Below are 16,896 nucleotides of genomic sequence, written 5' to 3'. Positions count from 1 at the left end.
AAAATCTTCTTCCACTGCGCAAAGTAAAGACGAAAGGCCTACAGTGTTTTATACAACGCCTCAGATGGTAACATATGTTGTCTACATTGAATCTGAATTTTGATAGTGCAGAAGTGACAATCTTTTTTCAGGACAGGCAAATTATTGTATTATGGCACATTCAAAGGAAGAAGCATTGGATCAGAATTTTTGGCAGCAAATAAGTGATGAGCGCATAAGAGAGAGAAAATGAGCTCACTATAGATGTGTTTAAAGGTCCTGTGTACCTTCGGGAGCAGTGATTTAAGAAATGTTCAAGATATCACATTTGATGTATATGTGTACATGTAGGTCAGTTGTACCACAAAACATCCTACCATTTAAACAAATTTGCTATTAATCCTAAAATATAAGGAGATATCACTGTTTTCCTCAATTAACCATAACTGTAGAGAGTTTAGTTTGGTAACATTTTTATTATAACTATTGTTCACATTTTGTGTATTCATCAGTACTTAACATTGATTATACTGATTCAAATTTTTACATTGGTTGTTTCTATCTTTAACTCACATTTTAGAACTACTTTAAATCACTACTGCTGGGTTTTTGTTTCATCTGCAAATGGTAAATTATGCCTTTAATGTCAAAAGTCAACCATGCAGATGTTTTAACCCATTGAGGACAAGTCCCAAGTATACTTGGGCTAGTGTGTATGGGAAATGCATGTTGTAGCAAAATCAGTCCATCCTCAACGGATTAAGAAGGGCTGTGCCAAAGCACTGTATTAGTCTTAAAGACCTGGGATTCACGGGTGCTCCGATTCATTCGCTGCCCACTGGGGTACTTTCAAAAACCAAGAACAACGCTAGTCAGCGAATATGTGCATTGAAGTGTAAGCTCATTGCTAACTGCCGATTCCCAAATGAGATTCTTTGGCTCTGGGTGTGCTTGCACAGAGAGCAGTGATAAAGCTATACACAACTCTTTACGGGGATTCTTGAATGTATCCGAACTGGGACAGCCTTCCCACACCATGGTATCCCGATGCTACTGGATCTTTAAAACTAGCAGTGGAAAGAGTGGACAACCATTGTGGTTGAACCAGGTAAAATCCATTGTCAGCTCAACGATTTCTGATTCTGAACTGTTGAAGATCATTCAGAGGTTTTTTTTTTTTTTTATTGGGGGGGGAGGGATAATTTTTCTCAGTTGCATTCCTGTCATTCCCATGAAATTGTTTCTGATATCTGATTACAAACTGCTTCCCTTTTCCAAGGCGACATCCTTGGGCCCACGATGAGCAACCTGGACAAACTCCTCCGGCTGCCGACGGGATGCGGGGAGCAGACCATGATCGCCTTCGCCCCCGACGTTTTCATCTACAAGTACCTCAAGACCAAAGGCCTGTCCAACCCCGCCATCGAACAGAAGGCTCTCAACTTCATGAAGACAGGTGTGCATCATTGATTATATTTATCCTATTAAACACCAGCATTGAGGTCCTTGGTGTTTTCGAGAGTTTAAGATCATGGGTGCATGGGGGAGGGCAAATTAGACTACTTTAAAATTGGTTTGGCAAAGAATGATAATCATTGTGATGAACTAAATCAATCTGACAGGACTGAGACAGTTGATAGTTTCATTTATATAGTAGAATAATGAAAAAATGTTAAAATATGCCTGTTCTTTCACAAGGAACTGTAAATAATGTTTTCAAGGGTTAAGTTGTGTATTAGTTCTTCTAGGCCAAAAGGATCACTAATTTCAATTATATTTTCTCGATGCAATCATTCCTCTCTCGGTGCAATCATTCCTCTCTAGTGCAATCAATCCTCTCTCGGTGCAATCATTCCTCTCTGGGTGCGAGCATTCCTCTGTAGGTGCGATCATTCCTCTCTCGGTGCAGTCATTCCTCTCTAGGTGCAATCATTCCTCTCAAGGTGCAACCATTCCTCTCGAGGTGCAGTCATTCCTCTCTAGGTGCAGTCATTCCTGTCTAGGAGCAATCATTTCTGTCTAGGTGCAATCATTCCTTTCTAGGTGCAAACATTCCTGTCTAGGTGCATTCATTCTGCTCTAGGTGCAATCATTCCTCTCTAGGTGCAATCATTCCTCTCTAGGTGCAGTCCTTCCTCTCTAGGTGCAATCATTCCTCTCTAGATGCAATCATTCCTTTCTTGGCGCAATCATTCCTGTCTAGGTGCAGTCATTCCTATCTAGGTGCAGTCATTCCTCTCTAGGTGCAGTCATTCCTGTCTAGGAGCAATCATTTCTGTCTAGGTGTAATCATTCCTTTCTAGGTGCAATCATTCCTGTCTAGGTGCATTCATTCTGCTCTAGGTGCAATCATTCCTCTCTAGGTGCAGTCATTCCTCTCTAGGTGCAACCATTCCTCTCTAGGTGCAATCATTCCTCTCTAGGTGCAGTCATTCCTCTCTAGGTGCAACCATTCCTCTCTAGGTGTAGTCCTACCTCTCTAGGTGCAATCATTCCTCTCTAGGTGCAATCATTCCTCTCTAGGTGCAATCATTCCTGTCTTGGTGCAATCATTCCTGTCTACGTGTAGTCATTCCTCTCTAGGTGCAATCATTCCTCTTGAGGTACAATCATTCCTCTCTAGGTGCAATCATTCCTCTCTAGGTGCAATCATTCCTCTTGAGGTACAATCATTCCTCTCTAGGTGCAATCATTCCTCTCAAGGTGCAGTCATTCCTCTCTAGGTGCAATCCCTCTATAGGTGCAATCATTCCTCTCAAGGTGCAATCATTCCTCTCTAGGTGCAGTCATTCCTCAAGGTGCAATCATTTCTCTTGAGGTGCAATCATTCCTCTTTAAGTGCAATCCCTCTCTATGTGCAATCATTCCTCTCGAGGTGCAGTCATTCCTCTCTTCTTATCTGAACCTCCTGTTTCTAAGGTTACCAGCGCGAGCTGAACTACCAACACCGAAATGGCTCCTTCAGTGCCTGGGGAGAGCGGAAGTACGACACCAGCACCGGGCGCTGGGACCACGGTGACAAGGAGGGCAGCACCTGGCTGACGGCCTTTGTGGTGCGATCCTTCCTCCAGGCTGCTCCCTACATCTACATCGACCCCAAGAAGGTGGAGCTGGCTATCAGCTTCCTCCTGTACAGCCAGGAGCGGGATGGCTCCTACCGCTCCATCGGCCGCATCATCGATCATGGCATTGAGGTTAGAGGATCAGGATGTGGTTCTTACGTATCCTCTCGCTGTGGAAAAAGTGGATACAAGAAGAGAAATACTTCATTCTTCAGACTAAGTTGATATGATGGGAGGCCACTGATAATGATAAAAACATGAAGAGAAATCGTACTACAGTGTATCTTCAACATCAAAATCCTGTTCAGAGTGATCATATGATACATCTGATTTGCAAAAGCAATGAGTCAACAGAAAGCAAATAATGATAAATGAAGACCTGGAATCTGAGCAGGTATGCCGTCGACGTACCGCTCATCAGCCATAATCAAACAGTGGGCAAGGCCTTTTCATTGAGTCTTTGTGTTTTCCTTTTTCATGTCTGTCCATTGGCTGTAATTAAACAGGGAGCAAGGCCTTTCTGTAGAGTGCTTGTGTCTTTTCCTTTTCTTGTCTGTCCAGGAGCCTTAATCATTAAACAGAGAGCAAGTCGTTTCCATCGATTATTTCCTTTATTTTTATTTTTCTTGTCTGTCTGTGTGTACAGGGAGGTGTGTCGAGTGGAGCGACGCTAACAGCGTACGTTGCCATAGCAATGCACCAGGCGAGAACATCCGACATCATCTCACACGTGAGTAAACCTACTGTAAAATTTCTTTTGAATTCAAATCTGTGAGGAATCTGTGGAGAGTGTTGGTTGTACACTGTGTACACCTTACATTTAGTGAGTCTAATTTTTCACATATCAATACTATCAACAATTTCACAAGTGGTTAAGGAAGGTACCCTAGAATGCTTGTTTATACATGATAGAAGCAAACAGCAGTGGAGAAATTAATATTTCTTCAAGTGCAGCCAAAACTATGCCATCCCTTTTCATAACACACTCTGCTCTGCCGTTGCGTTGTTGCCACCAGCAAAGCAGAGATGCCGCCCAGACCTCATTGGACCAGGCCATGGGATACCTGGAAGGACAGCTGGCCAGCATCACAGACGACAAGTACGCCATGGCCATCGTGACTTACGCCCTCACTCTGGGAGGCAGCTCCATGGCTGGACAGTTCCGCAGGAGACTGGATGAGCTCCAGACCAGCGATGGTGAACTCTCATCACTCAAATATGAAGAAGGGGGAGGGGAAACAAAAAAAAAAGTTGAAGTGTGCACATAGTAGGCACGGTCAGACTGGCAAAAGATGGAGAAGATTAAGTTCGCGATCTTTAAGATCTTGAAGTTTTGCCCGTGGGACCGCAAACTTCCCATGAAACTTCTCACAAAACTTCTCGCAAAACTTCCCACTCCTACTAGTGATTTTTCCCTCACCCCTGACAAACTTCCCAATTGGTTTGAGGGTGGTGTCTCCGAAGCGCGAGGCCACTGTCATGTACAGATGTGCATTGTTACGGCACAATCACTAGACGTCGGGAGAGCGCTCTTTCTTCTTTCTTGCATGCGCATACCAATGATCCAAACTTCTTGATCCAAGTTTTGCTGCCAGTGTGACCGCACGACAAAAGATCGCGAAGACGTCTTCGCAATCTTAGATTCCTAGTTATTTTGCCAGTCTGACCTCGCCTTGTATGTGCGTGGGCATTTCTAAGGTAAAAGGCGATGTTTCAGGGATGTAAGGTTATTTTCTCTTTCTAATGAGCATTACTTCCTCCCCCCTGCCCCCCAAATCGGCCTACATTATGATCTTTGAAAACTATTTAATGAGAGATAACTTTGCCCCAAAATTGCTTCAAACAAGAAATGTATTAGCATTTATGCCAAAATAAAAAATTGTGAATGAACATACAGAAGGCCAAATCAGAAAAGCTCATTAAAGTTTTTATGCCTCTGCCACGAAGTGGTGCCGGAGGCATTATGTTTTCGGGTTGTCCGTCCGTCCGTCCGTCCTTCCGTCCTTCCGTCCTTCCGTCCGTCCGTAATGAATTTTGTGGACAAGGTAACTATCGAAACCTGTTGAGGTATCCTAATGAAACTTGGCATGTATGTGTATTAGGGGGTGAAGTTGTGCCTATCAACTTTTGGGTGCACATGCTCAAGGTCAAAGGTCAAGGTCAAATACATAAAATTTCACTATTTCCACCATATCTATTGAATGCCTGAAGATATTTTCTTGAAACTTAGTGTATACATGTTTTACCCAATTAAGATTCTCTGGTGAAAGTTTGGGTCATGAGGTCAAAGGTCAAAAGGTCAGGGTCAAATACATAACATTTCACTATTTCCACCATATCTATTGAATGCCTGAAGAGATTTTCTTGAAACTTAGTGTATACATGTATTACCCAATTAAGATTCTCTGGTGAAAGTTTGGGTCATGAGGTCAAAGGTCAAAGGTCAAAAGGTCAAGTAAGAATATTAAAACTTTTTTTTTTTCTCCGTACCTTGGAAAATTGTTCAAGGTATCTTCATGGAACATAGTATATACATGTACTGACTGGAAGTGATTATCTAGAGAATGTAGGGTTAATGGGGTCAAAGGTCAGGGGTCAAAGGTCAAGTGCAAGACTTCAAAATTTTACTATTACCCTCATATTTATGCTATGCCAGCAGGGTTATTTTTTTACACTTGGTGTATGCGTGTGTAACCTAATAGAAATTCTCTGGAAAGTTCTTTTTTTTCTCTTTTTGCCTCAAAGGTCAAAAGGTCAAAGATCAAGTGAAAGTGCTGAACTAACTTTTTCCTCCATATCTCGGAAGTGGCTCAAGTTACCTTGAAACTTAGTACATATTATGCATGTTCTACCTGAAAGTAATTATCTTATGAATTTTAGGGTCAAGGGCCAGATGAAAATGGTAACAATTTACTATTCAATTCAGAAATTGCACTTTTTCTCCACACCTGTACCTTGAAAATTACTCAATGCCTAAATGTATGAATGGGTCAAAGTCAAGTTAAAGTCCTTAAATCCCTAGATACATGCTCTCCTATTCATCCAATTAAACCTACGTCAAGGAAGGTGAACATTCAACACATTTGTGACAAACTTGTCGTTCCAATATTTTGCCAATTTTGTGAAAATGTAATCACACTGTGTCCACATGTACTATCTAGACCTATTGGGAAAATCATGCATTATGGCGGAGGCATACCAGTCGCCAAAGCGACATTTCTAGTTTTTGTTTGTTTTTGTTTGTTTGTTTTTTGTGGTTTTTTTTTTTACTGAACGGCCTGATATAATTAGAAAAGAGGTGCATAGAATGAGAAAGGAAGGAAAACAAAAGAAAGGTAAAGTGTCTTCAGGGGACCGTTTCATGAAACTTTTTGTCAGTGATTTACACTGACAACTGTTAAAAGCGACTGAAATCCTTGCATCTGATTGGCTGATAGCAAATTTGTCGATGAAAACCTCCGACGAACTCGTTGATGAAACGCCCCCCGATGTTTGAGATAGAGAGAGAGATAAAGAAAGATATATTTACAATGATATTGAGAGGGGGCAGAGCGAGAGATGGAAAAGAAGGTGAATTTGAGGACAACCAAATAAGGGAGAAGGAGCAAGAGGAAGCGAGAGAAGGGCTGAAGAGATTATAAGCCATGTAGCCATCTACCGGTAACATTGCAAACTTTGTGCAAATTTCCTGATTTTCGTAGAGTCTTGAAGATAGTACGTACCAGGAGGAGATAAAGTTCCTATCCAGTAAAAAACATTGGTGAGGAATTCATCGCCTTAGCAGTATGTATGGAGGTAGGAGGAAAGTAAAGAAAACCCAAAGTCATCTAAACTCTCCTCCACTCAGCAAAATTCTGAAAGGCTTAATCAATCTTGAAGAAAATTTCAATTGGCTATAAGAGAGAGTTAAGGAGTTGCAGCACTGCTAAAAATTTGTGATCACTTAGAGAATGGAACTCACATGGGGGACAAGTTTGTGAAGGACTCCCTATTGATTTTGCAGGAAAGAATAAGTCATCAAAGTCTTGTTTTCTTACAATCGACTCTATTTCATGATTGACCATCATAAATGTATCAAAGAGAAGTACATTCTTGTGTGCATTATTTTGATCCCCAAGAATGAAGTTTTCTCAGGCATGATGAATGATGAAGAATAAATGATTTCAAGAACAAAACATATGAAAAGTTGTCGTGTGGCACTCAAAACCAAACAAGTGTAATGGTTTTTCTTTCTGTCACATGTCTTTTGATCTTCAAGTTGATTGAAAGAAACCCAGTGCACTTATTTTGTTGTCAACTGATCTGAGTTCAGGAAAACTTTCTTTGTTCTAGTGCCAACCTGGAAGACGTCTAGTATTCTTTTAGCCAGCATTATTTTTTTTTTCTTTTTTTCTTTCTTTGTGTCTGTTTATGTGTTGTCATTGCAAATTACAGGGTATTTTTCCTCTATGTGTAGGGCTGCTAATGGTAATTTGAGCTTAACATTGGCAGGGGTTATTCTCATACCTTTGGTCACATGCAAATTGAGAGCAAATGATGTGCAGTTGTTTGTTTTTTTATGGGGAGTAGGTGAGCTCACTCACTACAGGGTCTCATGCAAGAAAAGACTTGTGCAAAGCGACAGAATTTGATAGCCAATCTACATAGTCTCTTTGACATCAGACATCAAGAAAAGTTTTAATCTCACAAAATGTTTGAACTTTGACCCTCCTCCCCCATCACATCCCAGCACAAGGCAGCCTGCGATACTGGACAGACCAAGATGAGGAGACCACACCCAACAACGAGGATTTCTACTACTGGGCGTGGCGCGGGCCGCCCTCGGCGGCTGTGGAGATGACAGGTTACGGTCTGCTAGTGTACTTGACCCAGAATGATGTCGCCGACAGCGTGCCCGTGGCAAGATGGCTCGGCCAGCAGAGGAACTCAATCGGTGGATATAGCTCCACGCAGGTGGGTGTTACCCTTTTAACATCCAAAAACTGACTACCAGCGCTTTAACCTGTTATGTGCCCAGACACTTGGCTTAACTTGCCAAGCTTCATCATGAGCATTCAGAAATTCTTCCAAACTTGACCGAGTTGTAAAGTTAGTACTGGTAAGCATGTACCTCAGTCCAATAGGAAGACTGGGGTGACATAATAGGGATTAGGGGGATTAGATAATCTCTTCTCATTGACAGTTAGCTTCCCGACATCTGTGAGGATCGGCAAAGAAAGCATTCCCGCATACATACCGATCAGTGAACATAGAAAGGGTTAAGGAAGTATAACACTGAACCCCTTCAGTGAAACCCTTGACTGTGGAAAAGGCCTTTTCCTTTTTTTGTGTGTGTGATTTTGAGATGGATCACAACAAGCTAAATAAGCCATGTAATCATGGAGGACTTTTCATTTAAAAGCATCAAAAATAGTTCTAAGAATAGATTTCCGTTTTTCCAGGAAGTGAGATTCTGTGTTGCCAAACAACCACACGGTCATGCATATACAGCTAACAGCGTGGATGTTAAACATGATAAGAATGACAAATTCATAGATGAAATGCCATTTAGATTATTGAAATCATATTATGACATCATGAAATGGTTTTAATCATTGACCTCAAAGAGAGAACTTGTGAGCCATTTTTTTTTTTTTTTTTTTTTTTTTTTTTTTAAACAAAGATCAGGAGTTTCAAGGCAGGTAGAACGTCAAGTGGTGAGTGGTTTCTTGGTTCACCGTGTATTCTTGTGAGTGTTGTTCTGAAAAGAACCTGCTCCATTTTCGATATTTTCACAAGCATGTTCAAACCATTGTCAAGAGAATGAGGATGGTATAAAAATATTCTCACAAAGACATTCAGAACATGCTTACCGCAACATCAAGATCACATAGGTTCATTTCAGGACCACACTTGCATTAAAAAAAGAAAGAAATAATAATAATAATAATGTTATGATGGTTTAGTTCAGGAGTTGTTAGTTTGATGGATTATGTCCCTGCCTCCTCTCCCCTTAGGACACGGTGGTTGGGCTCTTTGCTCTGACCTCCTACGCAGAAATAGTGAGTAGCACCGCCAAGCAGATCAACATGTCAATCACAACCAGCGCCGACTCCACCTACCAACAGGACTTTGTCATCACCGACGAAAATTCCATCGTCTTACAGCAGTTTGAGGTGAGCGGAAGCCAAAATTAAAAGAAACAATCTGAAAACATTTGAATCTTGATGGAAGAAAATGCTCTGGCAAAATACAAATTGTAATTGTCAAAGCATTGTGTCAATCAAGAGTGAGCTAGTGTGGCCGCATGTTTACGTTTTGATTCGGGGGAGAATGGCTGATTGACTATGAACCATGGCAGGTTTAGCCACCCATCAAAATAGCAATGTTTTGTGGGAAACCACAGCATCCTAGCTTTCACACCTACCAACAGGGCTTAAGTTGAAATCTGATTGTAATGATGCATCACTAGAATTGTGTTTCAAATTAGACATTCTTGCCATGAGAATGTACACTGGTATCGCAGAGGGTGATTTGAATCGTAATTCCAGTCACGTTTCACCAGAAATTAAGCAACGAAATGATGTGTGTGAGCGTAATTGAACTCCAATCAGAGATTGGGTATGCAAGTGACTACTGAAGGGGGGAATGATATGAGCGGTCATTCCACAGCAGGTGTCTCAAAAACCATCAGCTCTTATGAAAAATGTATGCATGGAATGTGCATACAAGCAAGTATTTGTAGGTGTCAGATTGACATATTTTCTAATGTCATATGTGGCTCATTTGCTGATATGGATTCCAGTAGTTAGCCAGTCATATGCAGAATAATATGTGATATCAATATCATGCCTTGTATTTTTGAGGAGTCCTGTCTTGCCTAATCAGAGATTGCAACCACTCCCAGAAGCACAGCTCAAGAGTGATTGATGTGAACTCAGACAAGAAGCCACACCTTCCCTCCTTGCTCTGAAGTTTAAAACCGTAGAATCTGTGAAGCCTTCCTTGGTCGTGTGAACAGAGGAAGATATGAATCGTAATTGCACTCATGTTTGTAATCCAACTTTCAAATTAAGCAGTCTTGTTGCGTGTGGAAGCACAGGATGAGAAATTACTTCTTATTCTTTTTTCCCAGTTTATCTGTTGTCAGTGTTATCATTGTTTTTATTGATGCTACTTTCATTGTTGTAATAATACCTAGTAAGATTGCCTCTGTTTATCTTAATCATTATAACTGTTTGTGGGCATTTAGCTTTAAAAGTGAAATATTCTTTATATTTATTTATGTTTAAGGAACAAAAGAAAACAAGTCCACATCAATCATCAGCTCACTGAAACAGTATACCATTGATAGTACTTCTAGGAATTGCACAGGAGTGTTAGTCTCAATATTTCAATATGCTGGCATTGATCTCGTAGCATGGAATAGCAGCAGCTCACAGCTCTCTTCATCTATGGCTTGCTAATGACACATATTGAATATTTGCATCTCATGCATACAAAATAGACCCAGAAATGTCCTTCATAGTCATAGGCACAGAGATAAATAGATCGTTCATGTAAGTGTGTGTGGGAGATGGAGAACCCATTCAAAAGAGTACGCTGTGTTCTGTCCTTGTGCATGTATTAGATATAAAATGCCAGGAATGAAGAGAGGATAATGTATGTATAAATCTTGGATGATGCGCATAGAAAGGTTACAGAGAAGTGCAGCGAACATGAACATCCCCATATTATGTATATAGTAGTCTGCAGGTCTACCACTTGTGTTGAGACATTCCATGATGCACCACAAACAGCCAGCTCCATAACTACTCTTCTTAATCAGCTCATCCCTTGACTTACATGTTGTGAGAAATCCTTAGTGCAAGGTGTTTGTTTCTTTTTCATTATATACATGCATCATATGTTCATATATCTCTCTCTGTTGAACAAATGTACATGTTCAACCACACATTTCTTGGATATACATTGAATACTATATCTATGATATATGTATATATAATATTCACTATTTTATCCCTCACAAATTACTTCTAATCCTCTAATTGGTCGAGAGCACTGAAAACGACAAAACATATTTCTACCATACAAATCCTTGTCCCGTCCGTGTCTTACTATTCTTTCTAGGGAAATAGTCGAAAAACTACATCACGCTGGTGAAATTCACACTTTTTTCACTTCAATAGCACTATTTTCTTTGGGGCTGTGCCCCTCAGAAAAGAGTGTCATTGAAGTCCCCTCATGCAGATAGTTTCAACCAGAGCCTCTAAGGCGTGGTATATTTGTATAATATTAATTGAATATCTACACATTCATAATTACCGGTATACAGACATACAGTTGCACATTGTGTGTCATACACATAAAGATTTGTTTATGTATATATAGCGATATATATCAGTGTGCACACACAATAAACAAATGTTGGTATGATTCTGTTTTAGCTGCCTGTGGACTCGGGAACCATCACCGTCGCTGGGTCTGGCACAGGCTCCTTCCTCCTCTCCTTCATCCTCCACTACAACATCGAGGAAGTGATGAGCAACCAGGTCTACAACGTCAAAGTGGACGTCTTGGCGGAAAAGAGGAATAGCATCTCCCTCGAGGCTTGCGGGAGGTAGGCAGTCATGTGGGAAATGCAGCGGCATCCAGCTGCAGATCTCTTTCGCGATCATTCTCGCGCTCGATCATGCTCCTGCTTCTTTTTGTGCAATGTGACTTCAGACAGAATGTTTCAATTTTGTGAATTTTTACTGTAGTTTAAAGGGATTGCATGGTATTGGTGGAGATGAGAATAAGGCTTTGAACTCTTTGTGAGATACCAAGAAACCACTTGTGAAATAGTACAGAGATACCATTTTAAGAGGAATTCAAAGTTTATCTAGATAAAAATTGGTTTTGGAATTGCTGAGACGTCCAAAAACAAACTAACACAAAGCGATCCAAATAAAAGATTAAGAATGCGCTTTTTTGGATATCTCAGCTATTTTAAAACCGATTTTCATCAAATAAACGTTGAATCCCTCTTGGAATTACATGCTCTTTCGTATTTCATGACAGGTTTCTCATTAACTCACCAAAAATATTGGAAACCTCAAATTAGGTCTCAACCAAAACTATACACTCCCTTTAATAAAGCATATCAAGTTTATGATACATCACATGTAGTGAGAGATAATGTACTCGCTTGAGAGAGGTAAATATCATCTGTGCCAAAGACCATGAACACTCTGTACGATGTCAAACTTTCTTCCAAACATCACGGTTCCTACTACAGGTACAGTGGCATTGAAGAGGGGACTGGGATGGCTATTATGGATGTGGGTCTACCGTCTGGCTTCTTCGCTCTGGAGGACAAGCTGAGTGGGGCCATCAGCAATCATGCCTTTGCCACCAAGTATGAGACCTCCCAGCATGGAGTTGTCATCTATCTCAGCGAGGTGGGTTGAACCCAGCTGGGCATCACTAGAGGAGGGTGGGGGTGGGGGGGGGGGGGGGGTAGGGCAGTAGGTGAGTGATGAGTCAGAGCATTCATCATCATTATTCAGAATGACTCGCTGCTGCTGTGCAGACTATGGATGTGTTCGATCACTCTCCTAAGGCAAACTATACCGTAATGTACCCACGCCAGAAGAGTGCTCAAACGCTCCTTAAGTGTATCATACCAAGCTGAACCGAGCCAAAAGTGGACTACTTCCCGATGTGCTCCAAAAGGGTACCAAAAGTTCGCATGTGAAGAATGCGGGTAACATGCACACACATCATTATGCAAAGAGTTCATTCTCTTTGTTCGGGACATCTGTAAGTAGTTTAAGCGTGCCAAGTGAATGGCCCTTTTGCTACAAAATACATGACCCCTTCTAAAAATAACTCATGACGTATGCATCCCCAACAGAGCACATGAGCGCTTCAAATCCAGCACAGTTCAGTAAGGTACACTTTAGTTCAGTTCACTTTGGGTCGCTTTAGAGTGCTCGAACACACCCTATTGCATCTCAATGAAGGATTTTTATTGTGTGACATCATGTGTACATGAAGAAGGGTCATTGAAAATGAAACAGGCACATACTTAATGACCATTTCTCAAATTTAGGGCGAGGATGTGTATTCTTAAAGGGAACGCAAACCCAAAGAGCAATGTGGATTGAGTGAAAGCAGTAACATTAGTAGAACGTCATATCAGTGAAAGTTTGAGGAAAATCGGACAATCGATGCAAAAGTTATGAATTTTTAAAGTTTTGGTGTTGGAACCGCTGGATGAGGAAACTATTAGAGGTTATGACGTATGAGTGGACAACAATATAAAGAAAATATAAAGAAAATTCCACAAAAATTCATTTTTTATGAAAGTTACAACTTCCATCAACTTGATACTGACATATGTTAAGGGTAGCAATTATTCCCCCTGCCTTCTGAAAGCGGTTAGTCAAGCGCTCTTTCATAATGCTAGAAAAGTGAATTTTTGTTGAATTTTCTTTATATTTTCTTTGTATTGTTGTCCACTCATACGTCATAACCTCTAGTAGTCTCCTCATCCAGCGGTTCCAACACCAAAATTTTAAAAATTCATAACTTTTGCATCGATTGTCCAATTTTCCTCAAACTTTCACTGATGTGTTCTACTAATGTTGCTGCTTTCACTCAATCCACATTGCTCTTTGGGTTTACGTTCCCTTTAACAGTTCAGTCAAATTCTCAGCACCATAGGAAGTCCTAATGACTTCATATGACTCCACAGAATACCTACAGTTGAGAAATCATTCTACACAGGTTGGTCAGTAATTGCCTGAAGGTGTTAGTCATCTGCAAGGTACCATGGATAGTCAGACAAGGGTCATTGCAAACAAAAATGACTATGCAGGTCAGGTGCCATTTTGCCACTCTAAAAGAGTCTGGTCTTGCATAAAATGCCAGGTTAGTCATGTGCAAAGTGTCATGGCTAGTCAAGCAAGGCTCATTAGAGGCCATTTTGACCAGACATCAATTGACCACTGCCATTCTTTTACGCAATACAGAATGTAGCTATCAATCTTAAAGAGCTAGTGGCTAAAAAAAGACTAATGTTACTGATTTTTAAATGGTCAAGCTTCAAATGGTATGCTGCAGATTAAATGTCAGTAATCATGGAAGTTAGATGCAAATTATTGGGACATGTATGGGGTCCACTTGTATGCTGTGAATGATTGGGTGAACCCTGATTATAGTTGTTAGTCACCCCTGCATCCACAACAAATGTATTTCTCTTCTCTTTTCTCTCTTTTCTTTGACTTGCTCAAACTTTGTCCATTCATAGATTCCATCTACCGAGGAGACTTGCATCACGATTGAGGCTCAACGTGCCTTGGCTATCGCCGGAAACAAGCCGAGTGCCGTCAAGGTGTACAGTTATTACAAACCAGGTATGTGTGCTGTCTCCTGTCACATCTGTCTGTAGAGATACAACTTTTCCCTTTGCCAATTTTTTTTTTTTGCGTTTTTTTTTTTCTGACTCATCATCAAACTACTCCAATAAGTCTTGGATGATACAGTTAGGAATATTGCAAAAGTGATCAATGTTGGCAGAAAAACAAACCAATGAACTTTTGATTATTTTCCAAAGTCTTTAAGTTCAATTTGAAAACTGGACTACCTTCTCTGAGTATGAAGGCATGAGAATGTTCTGAAATTGTAAATATCTAATGAAGTTGTTGTTGTTTTTTTTTTTTTGGGGGGGGGAGGGGGGAGGGAGTATTTTGAAATAGCGTATGAAGACCCTCATTCCCTGCATACTTGACTCTATCTAGACTTCAGGGCTGATTTTCTCCAAAACTTTTTTTACCTGGTGGCCAACTTCCTTTCCATTTCACAAGAAATATGTTTCATCCATCTTAACAGGGGTTGGGTGGGGGTCAAATTGACAACCCCCTCAACATTTTATGTGATGATTCCACAATGCACAAAGATTTTGCCGCTCCATTTCATGACTTTTTTCCTTGAAGTCTCCTTCATGTTGTGAGACCAATTTGTGACATCCAGGTTCACCGATCTGAAGTTCAGTCATGTTTTATACGTAGTGACATGTCAGCCCAAAGACGGCTCAAATTTGTGATATTGTGTGCATATCCAATGCAGATTGTGTGTTGTTGTTGTTGTTGTTTTTTTTTTTTAAATTGATATGAATTAGATTACTTCAACTTTTCATAATTAATTCCCCTTCCCCCTGTAAAAACTTATGTCTCAAATAGCCCAGTTGTAATATGGTTAATGCTTGCTTGAAACAATCTGTTGAATGCTGTGTGAGATTTTTTTTGAAAAAAGGAAAAAAATCATTAATTTTGCTTGCATTTTCCATTCCAGCTGACCAGACGGTCGTGTCCTACTCCGCCTCGGTGCTTGCCGACACGGACATCTGCCAGGTGTGTCCGGACTGTTGCCCGGGTTACTCTGGGACTGCATCACTGACCACGCCCACCTCACCAGTCCTCCTCCTGCTGCTCACCCTGTTCTTACTGTGCTCCACCCTGACTCTGTAAAACAAGAGCAAGTAGCACTTTGACAACAGTTTGTCATACCCTGACTCTGTAAAACAAGAGCAAGTAGCACTTTGACAACAGTTTGTCATGCAAGGCCAAGCTAGCTGGTTCAGCAATTTCTAAATGTTCCTGCAGTATGTCTGTCTTTTGATATACTTTTGCTTTCTGCCATGTTAAAGGTGGTCAGACTTGTCCACCAATATGCTCTGTGTTTATTAAAGTTCTCAGCTAGAATTCTATTTCCTTTTCAAAAATGGACAAACATTTCTTTGTCACCTAGAGGTTAGCAGCCAGCTAAGTTCAACTTCAGGGTAAATGTACAAGGGACCAAAAAAGAGAACGTAGACTTTAATAAAGGTAAAGCAATGTTGTCGGTAGCAACAGCAAATACTGGTATCAAATGTTGAAGATGGATAGATTGTCACTTGAACATATGTTTGTGAGCTGTTATTAGAAGTGAGTAGGCATTATACTAATAGCTGGAAGAAGGGAGAAGTAATGCCTAGACTCTCAGAACAAACAAACAAATTCCTCCACTCCCACTTCTTCTATGAAGGAAACAAACAAAACAAATGCATCATTAAAGTAAAATTAAGAAAAAGAAAAGAAGGTGAAAAGTTTACCCTGGGTTTGGTATATATTCTTATTTGAAAGAAAAGAAAAATAGAGATGGCTTCCTGATGTGGGCAGAATTCTGCCCAGCACAGACAACAAAAGACATTATGAAACCATAGTACAGGGGAACTTAATCAGGGACATGGCATGAATCCCTAATCGTAAGTGGCCACGGCTTCATGTAATGATTATGCTGACGGAGTAAAGGAGAACATGTTGTTGCAGTTAAGGTGGATGGAAATGCAATTAGGATCGCGACTTGTATCCCGGGTTATTAGTGAAGAATGAGGAAGGACATTTGTTGTTGTTTTGACGGTTGTTTTCCATGGAAACAAATGTTAATTGGCCTTGTGTGGGATTCATTCAAGTCCCTTGACATGGAGGATTTCATTGATTAGGATGGCCTTGTGTGACGTCCATGAAGACATACTCTTGAAATAGTTTTTTCGCCGTCATGACTGTCAAAGATCGCTGTGAGATTTTGTCACAGAAGAGAGAAAAATCAAGTGATACCATGGAGCCTCATTTGAAAGAGGTCTGGTGGAAGAAGATCCAGTTATAACAAGGTGAATATGCAGGTCCCAATGTGGTTATACTGTCTTGGTTTAGTACCCAGATATATGTAGTGAGAAACCTGATATAAAAAGGTAATTGTCATGGTTTTGAGGTCCTCATCCAAATCAGTTTCTCTTGTAATACAGTGACAGCTTGTCTCCACTCAAGTGTGAGAGTCTGTCGAAGAAGCT

At 40.6% G+C, this 16,896-nt stretch overlaps 1 protein-coding gene across 1 annotated transcript in view; it reads left to right on the top strand.

Annotated features, from left to right (window-relative positions):
- LOC140232326 (CD109 antigen-like) overlaps nt 1-15,566 on the top strand; it is a 73,303-nt gene extending 57,737 nt beyond the window's left edge. Inside the window, exons 24-33 of the mRNA XM_072312455.1 lie at nt 1,259-1,435; nt 2,899-3,173; nt 3,688-3,771; nt 4,058-4,238; nt 7,771-7,994; nt 9,038-9,196; nt 11,468-11,640; nt 12,301-12,463; nt 14,317-14,422; nt 15,360-15,566. Coding sequence (XP_072168556.1) covers nt 1,259-1,435; nt 2,899-3,173; nt 3,688-3,771; nt 4,058-4,238; nt 7,771-7,994; nt 9,038-9,196; nt 11,468-11,640; nt 12,301-12,463; nt 14,317-14,422; nt 15,360-15,535 — 1,718 coding nt within the window. The 3' untranslated portion in view covers nt 15,536-15,566. The remainder of the gene's footprint in view (nt 1-1,258; nt 1,436-2,898; nt 3,174-3,687; nt 3,772-4,057; nt 4,239-7,770; nt 7,995-9,037; nt 9,197-11,467; nt 11,641-12,300; nt 12,464-14,316; nt 14,423-15,359) is intronic.
- The last annotated feature ends 1,330 nt before the right edge of the window (nt 15,567-16,896 follow it).

Source organism: Diadema setosum, chromosome 8, assembly GCF_964275005.1.
Source record: "Diadema setosum chromosome 8, eeDiaSeto1, whole genome shotgun sequence".
Lineage (NCBI taxonomy): Eukaryota > Metazoa > Echinodermata > Echinoidea > Diadematoida > Diadematidae > Diadema > Diadema setosum.
Note: the sequence above shows the minus strand (reverse complement) of the source record. Positions and strands in the feature narration are given on the sequence as shown.